Raw genomic sequence first — 17,592 nt, 5'->3', positions numbered from 1 at the left:
ATCTCGGGACTTGTAGTCTCAAGAATTGTGAGAAATGTCTGTCATTTAAGCCACATGCTCGTTGTCTACAGTAATTTGTTAGAGCAGCTTAAAGGAACTAAGCCACATCCCAGATGACCCAAGATATAACTGGCTTGTCAGAAACAGACTGCTAAATGCTGCTGGTAAGGACAACAGCTCTCAATTTAACATGTAAGCATGAGCAGAAGGGTCAGGATTATATATGTACAAACCTGGCAGCCCAGGCAAAGGGCATTCTGTATTGTCCAAGGCGGCTGCACACTTGCTTAGCTGTCCTGTACACCTTCTGGGCTGTCTAGGGTCAAAAATAAGAAGATGGGCTCAGATTTGTTCGAACTACCAGGGACTCACAGGAAAAATAGTTTCCCCAACTTACTGATATAAAACATCAAAATCTGGGGGGAAAAATATATAGTAGCTACAAATAAACCACAACACAAATTGGCTACCTGAATTCTAACACTAAACTGGTATTCCTTAAAGGTTTTATGTTTTCCCATTAACAGAGCCTTCATCAAGATATGCAAAGACAAATAGACATAGGGCATGTTTTGGACTAAATTTTAAATCTTTTTAATGTGCATTTCCCTTCACACATGAGCAGGCAGCCACTGATCATGCTTTGGAGAAGTTTGTTCTGGATATAGTTGATCTTTTTACTCTCAAGATAAAAGCCAAATGACCAAGAGTCAATGCAATTAGTTTGGTGTGGGCAGGAACCTCTGTATGCACAGGCACTGGGAGATGACAAAGGAGATTAACTGCCTATAGAATCTCAACAGGCTGAGAAATGCTGGCTGCATGCTTATCTCTAGAGATAGTAAATGTTAAAGGCTTTTATCTATAACCTTGAGACATTTTTTCCTTCACAAATTAGTCACATGTCTCCTCAGCATCTTCCAGGTCATAAACGCTATTCAGATACACAACTAAATACCACATACGGCAGATGGACTCTTCATATATACTCAGTAGCTGGAGACCTGCTTATGAACTGTGCTATGAATGCTTTCCCTCTCTGGGCCTCGGTTTTCTCATGAAAGCAGAGGGTTCAATCAATAATTTCCATAAGTTTAGATTTCAGGGTCTAGAAATTTGAGTGTACATGGGTTGCTGACTTTTAATGTTGCCATTTAAAGATATGAAACAGTAAAAACAATCCCTACCACTTACTATACTAACACTTCATGAAAGATAAGTGTTACATTTACAAAGTAGGAAGGGCAAAAATCTCAGATTAAAGGATAGCCTTTTGAATCGAATACATTTAACTTCATGAACTGCTCACTATCTTGTCTTTCTTTTCTCACTTCATCGTCATAAAGGAGTGAATTTGAGTATAGACTGGCATTTGGGAACTGTAGGACTGGATCATCTTTTCTCCTCTCAGCTCTGACATTCTAAGGCTGTCTGTAGAGCTGAGAGTAAAAAAAGGGTGGCTATTGTCAAGGACAGAGTGTCAATGAGCAGATGTTGCTGAAAACCTTTAACTTTTATTTTGATAAGCCAGCAGAAATCAGATTGTCATGTAAACTGAACATAAATGAAAAGGGAAAAAAGTCATGATCAAGCTTTAGCATGCATACTCACTTAGTATATAATATTTTCAGAATATTCTGCATGCTGAGAAAGTTTGTTTTTTGTTTTTTGTGTGTTTTTTTTAAGAGTCACGGACAATCCCATTTAGAATATCAGTAAAAGGCAAATTCAACATTAAGCTGACATGTTCACAAACAATCTTTACAAATACCTTTGCTGGATCTGAATTTTTGATGTAGGGCTCTGCACAGTGCGTAATGTTTCCCTGGAGCACCTTTTCAATTCGCGCAACAAGAAAAATTTCAGGATGTGGATTCGTCACTGAGAAAATTCCCTGGAAGAAAATGACTTCCATTAGACCTTTTTTTTAATGAAACCTCATATATTCAGTTGTTTGATTAATGATTCCTAGTAGTATGTTTAGCATAGACTGTTGATAGTCAACATAGGATCATGTCCAGGACCCTGGAAATAGATAGCATTTGCTTTCATACAGTTTTCCAAGTTCCTGATATTTCTTTCAAAATAGATTTTCTATTTTGTCATGAACTTCATATTTATTAGTCCCCAAAGTGCAGGTGTCACCCTCCCTGCTTAGCCTCTTGTGTCTGGCTGTATTTGCAAGTTGCACTCTTGGACCTAATTAATACAATGTGTACTGTTTGGCTTAATTGGCATGTGATAAAATAGTATGCATCTCAAGTGAAACTGGATAAGCATTTTTAAATGTAGCTGCATGTAACTCCAGAGCAATTCACTCACAATTAATACTAATTGCAGCTAAGAGGAGGAAAATATGTTACTGCTCTGCATAACAGTTTTCAAACTGTGTAACATAAAAACTAAATCATCCTATAGAAAACATTCCTTTGTGGCAGGTAGAGTTCTGGGGCTTTCAATGTAAAGGCAGGGGACAGAGGATCCAAACCTCATTTTGTTCCTATGAACTTTAAGGGTACTAATAGATGCAACCAAAGTTACAGTTTTCTTTAAATGCATATGGAACAACCATGCCATCCCCTGTCTAGCTCAGCTCCTTCCAAATATACCTTCCAAATAGCTTGAGAGTTGATTATGTGTTTAAAGGAGCACCACACAAAGGAATTCGAGTGGAAAAATCCATCACTGGGACTCTACCAAGTTTTGCTTTTTCTACTTGATATATTACCAACTGTGTTAAGATAGTGCTTTCCAGTTTTCAAAGCATTTCCGACACATTATCTTACTTGCTCCAGATAGAAAACTCTCTGAGGTAGACAGGGCAGAAGAGAAAACTGAGTGTAAAACAAAAAGAAATTCCGTCCACAGTCCAACAGCTTATAATGATCCCTGGTAATGGCTGATCTGGATTTGAATCACCAAGTAGCAAGCATGAACGAAGTGGTTAAAAACTGCTCAGGAGCAAACTTCCTGGGTTCAAATTCTGGCTCCACCATTTATGGGTTCAGGCAAGTCACATCCTCTCTACATCTTAGGTTTCTCATCTATGAAATGGGAATGATGATAGTTCTAGTTACTGCTTAAATTTCTTATATGGATTAAATGAAGTCATGTACCTTAGGTATCTGGTTATTACTAGAGTGGCCCAAAGCATTTCAAGGTCACAGAACTGGATTTCTGGGACTGCCAGGAACATGCTGCTCAAGCTATGAGATGCAGCTGACAGACTGCCTTGAGTATAATCTCAAGCTTACTGATTGTGACATAAGTGTGCTAGATGATTTTCATGCATTTTCTCATTTAGTTTTCATAAAAACCCTCAAAGCAAGCACTATGATATACACATTTTAAAGACTAAGAAATTGAGGCTTAGAGAGGTTTATGCAGCAATTAAGTGGGCAAAAAAGATTGTAGTCAGGGCTTCCAGACTATATGCCCTATGCTTTACTGCCTCTCAGCCTTGAGGCCCATGCAGCCAATATCTCACTCAATGAGGCTGGATGAGAACAGTAATACTGATTACCACCAAAGCTAATGTCCACTGAGCACCTATGGTTCCCCATTCTCCGTACTCTCGGCATTTCCACACACTGATGTCAGCAATGAGTATTATAATTTGAAACGATTTGTAATTGATAAGAGCAAGCTGCTTTTACTTGTTTATCTGTGATCGCTATTACTGCTGCCCCTACTAGCAGCCACATGGTACTGAGCAAACACAGTAGGCCTGGTCCAGTGCCAAAGTGCTTTCCAGGATGGCACGCCTTGTGTGAGCCTCTCAACGGTCCTGGGATGCAGGTACTAACGTTACCTCCAGTTGACAAACAAGGATGCTAGGGCAGAGAGATGTTCATTTTTTAACTAAACAGGAATTTCAGTGTATGGGAATACTCTTTAAAGCTGTTTTGCCTTTGTGCAACCAGCTTCTAGCCTTGCCCTGTCCCCCAAATGCAAAAGGTAGCCAGAGAAACCTCAGGAAGCCTGAATGGGCTGGGAGTCTGGCCCTTTAGGACGAGGCCTCTGGCCCAGCCCTCCCTTCTCACCAACAGAGTGTGGATGTGCCTGCTCCCACACAGGGTGACTCTTATCTACTTCAATTCTCCCTCCTTCAAAAGAATGGGACAGGCCCCACCCAGTTCCTAATAACTTATATAGTCCCCTAGGGCATGGCAAGGCATGCTGTGGTAGGGAGTTCTGCACCCTTTCACCAGCTCAACAACTGCTTCCTCCAGCAGAGCCACAAGGAGGCAGACCCTCAAGGAGTCAGTAGCACCCCTACAATCACAACTCAACCTTGGCAAACATAGGAGACTGAGCTCTGTCAGGGCATCTGGGAAGGAACTGCCAGGAGGCTGAGAGTGAAGTGACTGGTCACAGTGACCATTTGCTGTCAGGGTGGCAAAACTACTCGATGGACCCAACTTCTTCCATTTCCTACAGTCATTCTGTTGCTCCTCAGGAAGCTACTGTAGAGAAAGACTCCGAGGAACAAATGCAGAGGGCCTAGAATGTCCCCCAAACACCCACCATCCACCAAGCCCTGGAAGCTGCCTCTTCCTATAAATAATGGCACCACTTGAATAGCCTTGTTCGAAAAAAACCGGGCTGCCACACAGACCTTTCTGGGAGTGCTGGGGAACTGGGCTGCTTCCCTCTGGGTGACAAAAAAAATGGTACAACATAGGGGTAAACACCTGGGCTTTTTAGGGAGCCTGCTAGACTTAGGTTCAGGTCTTGTTCCTCATCTTATTAGCTCTGTGATCTTGAGCAAACCACTTGACTGCTCTGTGCCTCACTTTCCTCATGTGTAAAATAGGGATAGTAATAGTATCTACCTACTTTCAATCTCTCTCTTACATAGTACTGCTTCCTACTCTGAAACAGGAAGAAGTTGAGAAAAAGACTTCTTCAAAATAAAATGTTCGAATATTTTAAGTAAACAACCACTTTCCTGATATCTTTAGCTGATTTGAAAAAGGATACAAATAAAGCCATTTGAGGTCACTGCCCATCATTCCCCCCTGTCCTGCTCTCATCTATTTCTTTGAGGCCTCTCTCAAGTCCTATATCTTCTGTAAAGTCTTTTAAATTAACTCCCGACAACTGACCCTTCCTCACATTCCAAACTCTTGTAGTACCATTATGTTATATACTTTACCACTTAATTACATTCTGCCTAATACTGTTGATTTGAGTTTTTTCAAACTGACCTAGGTTCAAATTCTGCCAGCACCACTACTGGCAAAGTAATGGTGGACAGCTTACTTAATCTCCCTGAACTGCAATTTTCTCATCTGCAAAACAGCAATGATTATACTATTTCACAAGAACATGATGATTCCATGAGATACCAGAAGAAAATTCTGGCATAGAATAGATATTCAAAAAATGTTGATTTTCTTCGTGACCTTAATTAAAAGTGGGATGATGCCTGAAACCACAAATTTAAACTTCTTGCATTGAACATACAGCTGAGTACATTGAAATAATATGGTAAATATGTAATTGGTTTAAAATAACTTATTTGATATTGTGTGGTAAATTGTAAGCATTAGTCAATAGCAGGTTCTCAAAAATTTATAACACTGAACTTGCTCAATCTCTCTTTTAGAAGCACAGGCCATTGTAGTGGAATATTCACATATGTGAAAACTAGTCTTGGGTAACAAACTAAGGGACCATAAGAGAACAAGGGACAGCGTAGGGGAATGCTACCACAGATCGCATCTATAGCCTAAAGAGGGTAGTGACAGCACATGTAGTCTTCCACTGCCATTTGGCAATTTCTATCAATGAGCATAACCTTTGATCCTGATAATCCCAATGTTTGGAAATTATTCTAAGGAGAAGATGATTAAACAAATGAGCTAACATGTATGCACAAGGATGTTCAATGCATTGTTATTTATTATATCCAAAAGTTAGAAATATCTTAATTAGCTAAATCAATGGAATACCATATTAGCCTTTAATAAGAATGCAACTGATCCAGAAATATTGATATAGAATGACAAACATGTTAAATGAATACAGTGCGTATAAACAGTATGAATATGATACACATTACATATACTCTTATATAAACTGTATGTGTTTATACAAACACAACAAAGATGTCTAGAAAGATGTTCACCAAGATGTTAATAGTTGTCATCTATGGGTGGTGATTTTTACTTTCTTCTTTATACTTTTTGTATTGTCTGAATTTTCTACATAATAATGTATATATATTTATAATCAGAGAAAAAAGAACATTTTTATGTTGGGAAAAAATAAATCTCCTTACAATTTGAGCTCCTTTGTTCTTATGCCTCTTTCTACTTTAATTCTATGCCACATTCATTTCCTTTCAGTTGCAAAAGTCTAGAAGACAATCAATTCTGCTCTGCTTAACCTCATAGCTGCCAGTCTGGTCAGAGGTCAAAATGCCAGTGAACTTAGGCTCTTTCTAAAGGGGATTCCTTGCACCAGATAGGACAGAAGAGAATAGCATTACAGCTGAGACATAAGCAGTTTCCTCCCACTGCTTTTCATCCAGAACTCCTTGTATAAAGAGCCTTTATGCTCCATTAAAACTACTTAATCATAATGGAAATGGGAATTAGGGATGGAAGGTTATTGTAGGGTCAATTTTTTTCTTAAAACAAGCCTTTCAGGCACCTAATGCCTTGCTCAGAAGTATGCACATGACTGGGGTGTGTGTGTGTGTGTGTGTGTGTGTGTGTGTGTGTCTATCTGTCTGTCTACATCTGTAGGTGTATATTTGTGTGTTTTTGTGTTACCTGTATTCTATCTCACAAAATACTTCCTTTGAGACTCATATCATGGTCCCATTGAAAATGTTACTTTGCCAATATATTACTAGCATATTTGCTGGTTTCCATTTTTTCCCTCCACCTTCAGTCATTAGAAAAACACCTATATACATAGACTTTGCAAGAGGTGGAATGTCCATGAAAACACTGGCCTGAAACAATGATATAACCCAAGAGTGTCTGTTTTTTTTTTTTTTAAATTCTGAAGGTGCTACCAAATCTAAAAGTTCATTCTTTACCTGTTTTATGTAGCGTAAATGAGATTCAGCAATTCCGTGAATGAAAGACTCGGGTGAAGAGCATTTTGCATTTCCATCACCGGCCAGTTGGGTTGAAGTGCCCCATAGCATTTCGCGGACAGATGGAGGATTCAGGTCTATGTGGAAGTCAGCTGAAATCTTACAATTGTTCTTTATATCAAATAAGGCAAGATTGATAAAAAATGGTTCGACCTGGGAAGGAAGACAATTCCTTTTTTTTTTTTTGACAATTCCATTTTTAAACTAATAGGTGGAGTGGGGTGAGGGACACAAATTACAAAATAATTTTTTTTATTCCTCAAGTTTCCAGAATTACAGTTCCTGAGTTCAACATTTAGCTAAAAATTGTGTTATAGTTCATTTGCATATAAGAAAGAACACTCTAAATAACAGGCTATCAAATTTTCGCTTTCATCAGATGTAAATAATTTCACAAATTATACATGTTTTAAAATAACTAGAAATCAGAAGTCAAATCGAAAGAACACTAATTGTTCTATGAATAAAATTTAATTCTCTACAGGTTTATTGAAATTACCTGAAAATAATGCCAATATTATATAGTAGAAATACATCTTCCTTTTTGTTATGTTACAGCTTACTGGATTATACATTTCATAAGAACTATGTCATTCAACATCAAATTACTTGACAAAAGCTTTGTTGCCCCATCAGCAGTTTTGGAAGACATGATTCCTCTCTACAGATGGCATTTGAAAGCTAGTCACAAAGAGAAATTTCATGCCAGATGGCATAAAGATTAACCCTTTACACACAGAAAGTCTGCTAGTGCCTTTCAGCTACTTTTTAGAGAATAAATCATTGTAGATATTTTCCAAAGACAAAACTAGAACCAAAAATCCAAGATGAACACAAAATGCAGTCTCTCTGGCAATATTATATTTATAGTTTCAAGTATTTCTGAGCAACTCAAATGATCTGTGATAGCTAATAATTAGAAATTTCTATGCAGAACAAAATGAATTTACTCTGAGAACAGTGAGCAAGGCTAGCTGACTGCACAGCATCTGTACCCCTGCATGGCTCTGGTGTTCATTACTCATGGCTATAAGCCAATTTCAAGGAAGTCACATTTTCTAGTAGAGTTCACAAATTTGAGGATTTTTCCAGGTTCTGGGGACATGTCCCTCTTGAGAGCCTACTCTATCTCTATATGAATAGATAAGACTTTCATAATTCTCCTCAAGATGAAGACACATTTCGGCAAAAGACAGACATGTATGAAATTCTTCCACGCCAAATTTATCAAAACATGTAGCAATGGAATTTTCATCCAGTAAATTAGTTCTCAGTGATAAAAAAGAAAGGAGTTTCCCTAATGCACTGGTTTAAAGGAGGTAGAAGGAAAAGTCATACGTACGTTTGTGGGTGGTCCTTTTGCATTGTCTCCAACTTGACCCAAGATATTGAAAGTTAAATCATGGCAATTTACCAGGAAACGTTTATTGCACTTTTCTTCAAATGGCTTTATATCAGGTTCAATTCCTGAGAAGTCCAACCTCTAAAAGACACATAACATGAATCATTTCCAAAAGAAAACAAGATTCATATTAATATAAACTTATAAGAAAAAATGCAGAATCCAACAGTTCTCTGACCATTCTTCATTTTGAACCCTTCTTATTTTTTCATTCAACAAGCCTTTGTAGAACTTTTAGACTAATGTAAAAACAAAGAAATTCTGGAGGGAGATGATGAGACTCTGATCTAAGGCAATGAACAATTGTGTACCATTACCTACAAAGCCCCATATGACATGAATTCCTACCTCTTCTCACTCCTCTGATCTCATCTCCTACCATTTTTGTATTTCCCTTACCTTCTATTCCAGCCACACTGGCATCCTGTTATTTCTCTAGCACACCAAGAACACTCTCACCTCAGTGCCTTTGTACTGCTGTTCTGTCAGGAACTCTCTTTTCTCACATAGATACATGGCTTATTCTCCCATTTCATTCAACTGGCATTTCCAGAGACCTTCCTTAACTCTCTATTAAAAAAAAAAAAGCTGTACACTCTCCAAGAATCTATACTCCCTTTCTTCGATCTAGTTTTCTAACATTATTTTTTAATATTTATTTAGTTGCTTATTGTTTGTTTTCCCACAAAATAAATGTTCCAGGATGATAGGAGTTTTGTTTCTTTTATGACCTGTGCAGAAGGCAAAATAGACATAAGTGGATATGGGAGGCCTCAAAAATTACACAATGGTCTCTATCTAGGAAGATTCAGTAGATTGTGATATTATGAACTTAATTTTGAAATAAAGATGAACAGCATATACAGGGGAGAATGAGTACAGATGATGAGTTGTTTGGGATGTGTTGAGCTTGAGGTGATGTTAGTAAGTGGTTGGAAAAATAGGAGAGGTCTGGGTTGGAGATCTGGATTTGGGAGTCAGTGGCAACTAGGTTGAGAAGGAGGACAAGATTGGAACACTGGTAGCCACCTACAATTAAATGATGAACAGAGGGAGAAGAGAGGCGTCTGCTTAGGAAACACTGAGCTCAGCTTCTAACAGAGCTGGGGGATGTACCCCGGCCACCATGGATATATAGCTATAGATCTTGGTATTATAAAAGACTTTAAAACTTTAAACATATATATTGGGAGTCAAGAATTCCTACCAGAGAAGGAATCTGTCTTTCCCAAAGAAACTCATAGACTCCTCCTCAACTCACACAGCTCAGGCAACATAAGTTTGTCTGTTAATTCAAAATGTCTGAACAGACTCACATTCTGTTCACAGATGGGAGGGATAGTATAGATTGTGGAACAACTTACTGTACTTTCATTAAGCCCAGGGACATGGTAGGTAGGAAATGATTGGGTGAATATGAGCAGAAAATATTGCTAACATGGAAAACTCAAGCCAAGAAACACAAGAATTTTTCTCAACTGCCAAAGCAACTTAAGTCAAAACAGGTACTATGCCTAAAGTGTTTTGGATAATTATAGCCATTCTGACCTAACCTGTATCACTAACAAAATCCTCCTTAAAAATTAAAAGGGCCTAAAATATGATATTCATACCTGAAAGCACAACTACCCTCCCCAATCTATTCATCTACAAAAGGAATACAAATGTGTGGGACTAGACAGCTTCCCCTTGAAGACTTATGTATCTGTGAAGCCAGAAGCGAGTCATTGCCATGGAGATCAATTCTAATTTCTGCCCATTTATCTGCTTTCCTTTCTATCTTATGCAGACAGTGGAATGTGAAGAGAAACTGGATTAAACCACCCCAGCCCCAAAATCTTTTTCCTTCTGATGCCTCTAAGTACAAATGTTGGGACATATGGCCTTCCCTAGCAGTTCAAAGTTAGAGCCACCCTCTTCAGTCAGTAAGAGTTTCTTTATTCTCTAAGATCAGTGATAGAAAGCATATCTTTAAACACTGAACTGTGGAAAAAAGAGAAGGCTAATATTTATAGGATGGCACTTCACCTAAAAAAGGTACTCAGCACATACAACATGGATTTCTGTGGAGAGACTACCTTCTATAATCAACATTAAGTTCAAATTTTTTTTGTCCTTAAAGTTTCATTGCAATTATGATTTTTTTCTCACTTGTAGATCACTGATAAACAATTCAAACATAAAATTAGTTCAGTTCCATGACCACAAAAACACCACAACACAAATGTTTTAAAGATACTGGATTGAGTTCCAACCACAGTCAATTGGCTTCTTTGTATACAATAAAAGGGGCTGACATGTCCAATTAAAGCTCAATCATGGGGCAGCAAGCTGGTTGGGGGAGGGAGGGAAATAAAGGCTCAGACACGCATGGAACGAGGAAATTTCTGAATAAATATCTTAGAACTAACATTCTGGAAGCCTGCTAAACTTTTTTTAAAAAATCATAACTTACACACACAATGTAATAATGATATGGGGGAAAGTAAAGATGAAACAATTAAGACAAATTTTCCCCAAATTAACTTTATTTTCTCATGTGATATTTTTATTAAAGAAAATTTTCTGCATTATTTACAGACTATATAGTTTTACAATTAAAAAATTGTAATTAGGAAACTATGAAGCAAAAAGAAGACACAAAATCAGTCTTTCCCATGATATACTTTCACTGAGAAAAAAACTGTAATGCTTATATAATGTATACTTTTCTATTTCAAAAAAAAATCCCAAAGATTTTAATTAGAAATCTCAAGTAGAAAAATAAAAAATTCATCTTTGCTCAAATGATTTCCTTTCTCACGAAATTTTTCTGTTAGAAAAAAATATTTGTAATAATTAAAAATACTGTAGACTTTTTTATTTAAACAAATCAGCAACTTAATTAGAAAATACCATGAAATTAAATATTAATTGCTTATCTCTTTGTACAGTGCCTCTCATAAAAAAGTTAAAATATACATGTACAAAAACTCACACCACTTTCTTCTAAAAGTGAGTAAGCCAGACATGAAAAATTATCCCAGTTCTACAGGCCTACATCAAAACTGGAAAATAAATCACCTGTCTCATATGACCTGGTGTTCTTCTATATTGCAGATACTCACTGTTATTCGACTACAATTGCATTTAATGGGTGAAAAGAGCACTGACACCATCTTTAAAGATTCTTGAATTTATCCATTTTGAGGCATGAGATAAAGTGTAAAGAATATAGGGAACTGGGAAAGAAAACCATATATATTCAGTCCTAAACTATTTACATATGTGACAGTCCTTGAGTGAAGTCAGTTGTTAAGCTACCTGTTCAAAGTGAACTAGACAAATATAAAGCAATCAGTACTGCCCAGTGGTGCAAAAATTGGTGATTTCAGCATTTAAAAGATACTGTTTTTTTACGAATAAGCAACAATTCTAGAAAATAAATATATTATTAATACCTGAACTTCCGAATCAAAAGAAAAGAGGTTTTGTCTTCCATCTCCTCTACTGAGTTTGTTCAGCTGTTCAGTTTCTCTTCCATACTAAAAAAAAATTTTAATATGCATTTGTATACAGGCACATATACACCAAACATTATTTCCTTTAAAACAGTATTAAATACCATTTAAATACATAGTTTATGTGAAACTAGCAATCTGACACATATTCAAAAATTTACCCTTCTCCATTTCCATGTACTTAAGATGGGTAAAGAATAAAGAATGCTTTCTTGGTGTAGAGTAACTGCCACTATGGCCCATGATAAGCTACAGCTTAGGTTCTTAGACTCTCTAGGCTCCTCTCATAACATTGAGAATATTGTTCAACCCTTAGTAGTACAAAAAAGGAATCCAAGAGACTTTAGATACAAAAGAGAAATAAACGAAAGAAAAAACACTATCTTTTATATATCTATAGTGCTAGCCATGGAATATTATATACAATTCTGATTCTGCCACTTTAGGACAAATATAATGGACTGTACAGTCCAGAATAACAAAGAGTCATAGGGGATACATTAAAATCTATAAAACCACAGAAAGCCTAGATCAGGGGATCATCAGTATGCTCCTAAATTTTGGAGAATAGCTTTGAAGCTTAAGAGAAGGATAATTTTAAAATATAAAAAAATAACTTTTAAACTTGTCTAATTTTATAGTCCAGGAAGAGGAATAAAGTAAAAATAAATAGGCTTGACAAGTATTTAAATAAATGAATGGGTTACTAAACCTTCTAATTACAGCATAGAGTCCATAAAATAAAATATGTAACCCACTAAGTTACGTGTGATAATCACCGCTACACTTTCAAAATTTGCTTACTTCAAACTCCAAAGAGTAGAGTAATTAACGCAAATGATATCCATTCACCAAAATCTTTATCTGATGAAATTATTCATATACACATGTATATGATTTGAATAGGAAATCAATATATACAAATCATTATATTAAACATCATAGTCAACCTGCATCAATAGCCACTTGAAAGAAAAATATTTATTTTATGAATAACATACAGTAAACAAGGCCCTGCATATTCAGATTCAACCAACCACAGATCAAAACTACTTTTTTTTAGGAAGATCTTTGAAAACACAGTGGAATGAGAGATATCCCCAGATCTCTCTCCTTGAAACAACAAGCTTAACATCAAAACAACACAAAACACCCAAATTGCACATCAGCATGTCTGAGCATGGGATCTGCACAGAAGAGCTACCACAGATCAAAACCCCGGGTGCTGGGTGGTAGACTGGGAGAAATAAAGAAGCCGCCTCTCGTAGCTGCCGGAGCTACTTGCAGGAGGAGAGGGAGGGGAGAAGGAGCAACAGGTACTCTGAACAGCCCTGCCTGGGAGAGTTGTGAGCTGCATGCAGCCGGCGGCAGGGCCCAGGCTTCAGGGCATAAAGCAGAGAAGCAGGACGGAAGGAAAACAACAGTTGATTTTTACCAGCCACGGTTTCAAATCGAGGTTCAGCAGCAGCCCCAAACCACCAACCCAGAGAGCCCCTCCGCCAATACTCTCCGAGACCAAACACTGCACAGCCCTAGGGGAATCGGAGCAAATGCTACCGAAACTCTTGCAAGCATTGACAGGGACTGAAACTGAGGGTAGCGAGTGTGATTAAATAAATATCAGAAAATAAAAAGGCATTTATAAGGCTTTATATAAAGCAGGGATCCAAGAGGCTTAGACGCCACCTAATGGAAACCAAAAGAAAAGAGTCTTCTTTGCAGCAGGCTAAAGAGAGATTTTTACATAATAAATCTTCTTTCTGAAAAAAAGCAGAATACATTTCCCTTAATGCCCAGGAAGAGAAAAGGTCCATTAAACATCATGAACAACCAAGGTGACAGGGCATCTCAGAAAGAAGGGGAAAAATCTCCAGAAAATAAGCTTACAGAGAAATATGAAATTTAAAAGACAGAGAATTCAGGATGCTACTTCTGAAAAACCTCAGTGAGTTCCAAAACGAGTCATATCAACAATTTCAGGAACTGAAAAAACTAAATGAGCAGGGCAAGGAGATTGAAACCCTCTAAAAGAACCAAATAGAACTACTGGATATGAAGAACACATTGCAAGAGTTGAAAAATGAAATAGCAAGCTTGGGAAATAGGGTCAACCAAATGGAGAAAGGGATCAGTGATATTGAAGACGGAAATTTAGAAATAAATCAGAAGGAAGAAGAAAGAAAGCTAAAAACGAAAAATAATGAAAGAGAAATGCAAGAACTAGCTAATACCATCAGGAGAGGAAACATCAGAATAATGGGCATTATCGAAAGCGAATAAAAGGAGCAGTGACTAGAAAGCATTTTCAGACAAATAGCTGACGAGAATTTCCCAAATCTAAGGAAGCTGGAGCTTGGAATTGAAGAAGTCAACAGAACACCCAATTATCTCAACCTAAAAAGGCCTTCACCAAGACACATCATATTAAAATTATGAAAAATCAACGACAAAGACAATTTTCAGGGCAGCTAGAGAGAAGAAAATGGTAACTTACAAAGGAAAACCCAGTAGATTATCCCCGGACTTCTCAGTGCAGACCTTACAAGCCAGAAAGTAATGGAATCGAATATTTAAATTATTAAGTGAAACGAACTACTAGCCTAGCATGATGTATCCAGCTAAGCTCTCCTTCAGATATGAAGGAGAAACAAAGACCTTTCCAGACATACAAAAATGGAGGGAATTCTCCACTATGAGGCCTGAACTGCAGGAAATACTGAAAGGGGTCAGCTCACCTAAAACAAAATGACCAAAAAAAAAAAAAATTCTTAACTAGGAGTAAAGTGAATATTAGGCAAATAGAAGCATAGGAGTGCAATTCTTACTAAGAACAGGGCATTATAAGCTTAAATAATAAGGAGGGAACTGTTATAACAAGATAATAATGAAAGATCAGCATACATAGGGACTAACTGAGATAACGAGTAAAAAGGGGATGATTTGAAGATCTAAATTTGCAAAGGGGAATGGAGATAAGACACGCACAGAAGAAAATCAACGGATGTTTCTATATAACTATCCTTTTCATTTTCGTGATGGTAACCACACACAGAAGATTCAGAACTGAAGTATATAACATAAAACAAAAAGAACCAGAGGCAAATCCCACAAAAGCCAACCAAAATAAAGAAAAAAGAAACACATAGACAAAGAAGCAATGGAAACACCAAGCAACCAGAAAGCAAAACATAAAATGGCTATAAGAATACCTCATATTTCAATAATCACCCTAAATGTAAATGGACTGAACTCAACAATAAAAAGGCACAGAGTTGCAGAATGGATCAAAAAACAAAATACAACCATATGCTGCCTCCAGGAGACACATCTCAGCTCCAAAGAAAAATATAGACTCAAAGTGAAAGGGTAGAAAATGATATTTCAAGCAAATGGCATTCAGAGAAAAGCGGGAGTAGCAGTACTAATATCAGACAAAACAGACTTCAAAATAAAAAAAAAAAAGGTAAAGAAAGATACTAAGGGACACTTATTAGTATCTATGCTCCAAATCAGAAAGACCCTAAATATGTAAAGCAATTACTAACAGAACTAAAGGGAGAAACAGACCAAATAGAAAACCCAAAAGACTCCACAAGACTACCACTAGAAACAATAAGTAAATACAATAAAATCTCTGGATACAAAATCAACATTCGAAAATCCATAGTGTTTCTATACTCTAATAATGAAGTGTCAGAAAAAAAGTGAAAAAAAATTCCTTTTGCAATTGCAACAAAAACAATAAAATATCTGGGAATAAATTTAACAAAACATGTGAAGGACCTATACAATGAAAACTATGAGACCCTATTAAAAGAAATCGAAGAAGATACAAAGAAATATAAAGATATTCCACGTTCTTGGATTAGAAAAAAAAAGTTAAAAAAATGACCATATTACTTAAAGCATTATACATATTTAATGCAATCCCCATCAAAATCCCATTGGCATTTTTTCACAGAAATAGAACAAAAAATCATCAGATTTGTAAGGAAGGACCAAAGACCCCAAATTGCCAAAGCCATCCTGAGAAAAAAGGACGAGGCTGGAGGCATCGCTCCGCCCGACTTCAAATTATACCACAAAGTGACAGTAATCAAAATGCATGGTATTGGCAGCAAAAGACACACAGACCAGTGGAAGTGAATCGAGAGTCCACAAGAAAACCCATATTTATATGGGCAAATAATTTTCAACAAAGAAGCCAAAAACACAGTGGGAAAGGAAAGCCTCTTCGATAAATGGTGCTGGGAAAACTGGAAAGCCACCTACAAAAGAATGAAACCGGACTGTTGACTATCACCATACACCAAAATTAACTCAAAATGGATTAAGGACCTGAATATAAGACCTGAAACAATAAAATGCATAGAATAAAACAGAAAGTAAACTCAAGAACTTTGGACTTAAAGAGGATTGTATGAATTTGACCTCAAAGGCAAGGGAAGTAAAAGCAAAAATAAATGAATGGGACTATATCTAACCAAAAAGCTTCTGCTCAGCAAAAGAAACTGTCAATAAGGTGAAAAGACAACCATCCGAATGGGAAAATATATTTGCAAGCAGCGCCTCCGATAAGGGCTTAATATCCTAAATATACAAGTAACTCATATTTCTCAATAACGACAAAATAACAAATGATCCCATCAAAAAATGGGCAGAGGACCTGAACAGACACTTCTCCCTAGAGGACTTCCAAATGGCCAACAAATATATGAAAAGATCTCAACATTGCTAGCTATTAAGGCAATACAAATCAAAACCACAATGAGATACCATCTCACACCTCTTAGAACAGTTATAATCAACAGGACAAGTAATAACAAATGCTGTAGAGGATGAGAAGAAAAAGGAACTCTCATACACTGCTGTTGGGACTGCAAATTGGTACAGCCACTATGGAAAACAGTATGGAGGTTCCTCAAAAAACTAAGAATTGATCTACCATATGATCCAGCAATCCCTCTACTGGATATTTACTCAAAAGACTTGAAAACCCATATGCAAAAAGATATTTGCACATTGATGTTTACAGAAACATTATTCACAGTGACCAGGACATGGAAGCATCCGACATGCCCTATGATAGATGATTGGATAAAGAAGCAGTGGCAAATATTTACAATGGACTATTACTCAGCCACAAGAAAAGATAGAATATGGCCTTTTGCAACAACATGGATTTACCTTGACATAATCATACAAAACAAAATAAGTCAGACAGTAAAAGTTGAAAATCACATATCACTTATATGTGGGATATAAACCTAAAAGCAAAAAATTGCACAGGACAAACAAACAGACTCATGGACATGGACTATAAACTAGTGGTTACCACAGGATAGGGGCATTGGAGAGGAGGCGGGAGGTAGACAGAATATAGGGGGTCAAATATAGGGGAGTAGGGAGAGGGCGAAGTGGGTAAAGGGGATCAAATATATGGTAGCTGAAGGAAAATGGACTTTGGGTGGTAAACACACAATAGACTACAAAGATGTCAAATTATAAAGTACACCTGAAAATTATATAATTGTATTAACCAATGTTACCCCAATAAACTTAATTTAAAAAAAACA

General features: G+C 36.9%; 1 protein-coding gene across 6 annotated transcripts in view; it reads right to left on the bottom strand.

Moving 5' to 3' along the window:
- Positions 1–17,592, bottom strand: part of DOCK11 (dedicator of cytokinesis 11) — a 178,262-nt gene that overhangs the window by 97,764 nt on the left and 62,906 nt on the right. For 5 of the 6 annotated variants that reach the window (XM_011380184.2, XM_011380187.2, XM_023523307.1 and 2 more), the window contains exons 10-14: positions 11,957–12,040; positions 8,457–8,597; positions 7,055–7,267; positions 1,772–1,894; positions 234–316 (exon numbers count right to left, since the gene is read on the bottom strand). In XM_011380184.2, coding sequence (XP_011378486.1) covers positions 234–316; positions 1,772–1,894; positions 7,055–7,267; positions 8,457–8,597; positions 11,957–12,040 — 644 coding nt within the window. The remainder of the gene's footprint in view (positions 1–233; positions 317–1,771; positions 1,895–7,054; positions 7,268–8,456; positions 8,598–11,956; positions 12,041–17,592) is intronic. The other variant, XM_023523309.1, reaches the window with a different exon arrangement.

The sequence above is a fragment of the Pteropus vampyrus genome, unplaced genomic scaffold, assembly GCF_000151845.1.
Source record: "Pteropus vampyrus isolate Shadow unplaced genomic scaffold, Pvam_2.0 Scaffold390, whole genome shotgun sequence".
Classification (NCBI taxonomy): Eukaryota; Metazoa; Chordata; class Mammalia; order Chiroptera; family Pteropodidae; genus Pteropus; species Pteropus vampyrus.
Note: the sequence above shows the minus strand (reverse complement) of the source record. Positions and strands in the feature narration are given on the sequence as shown.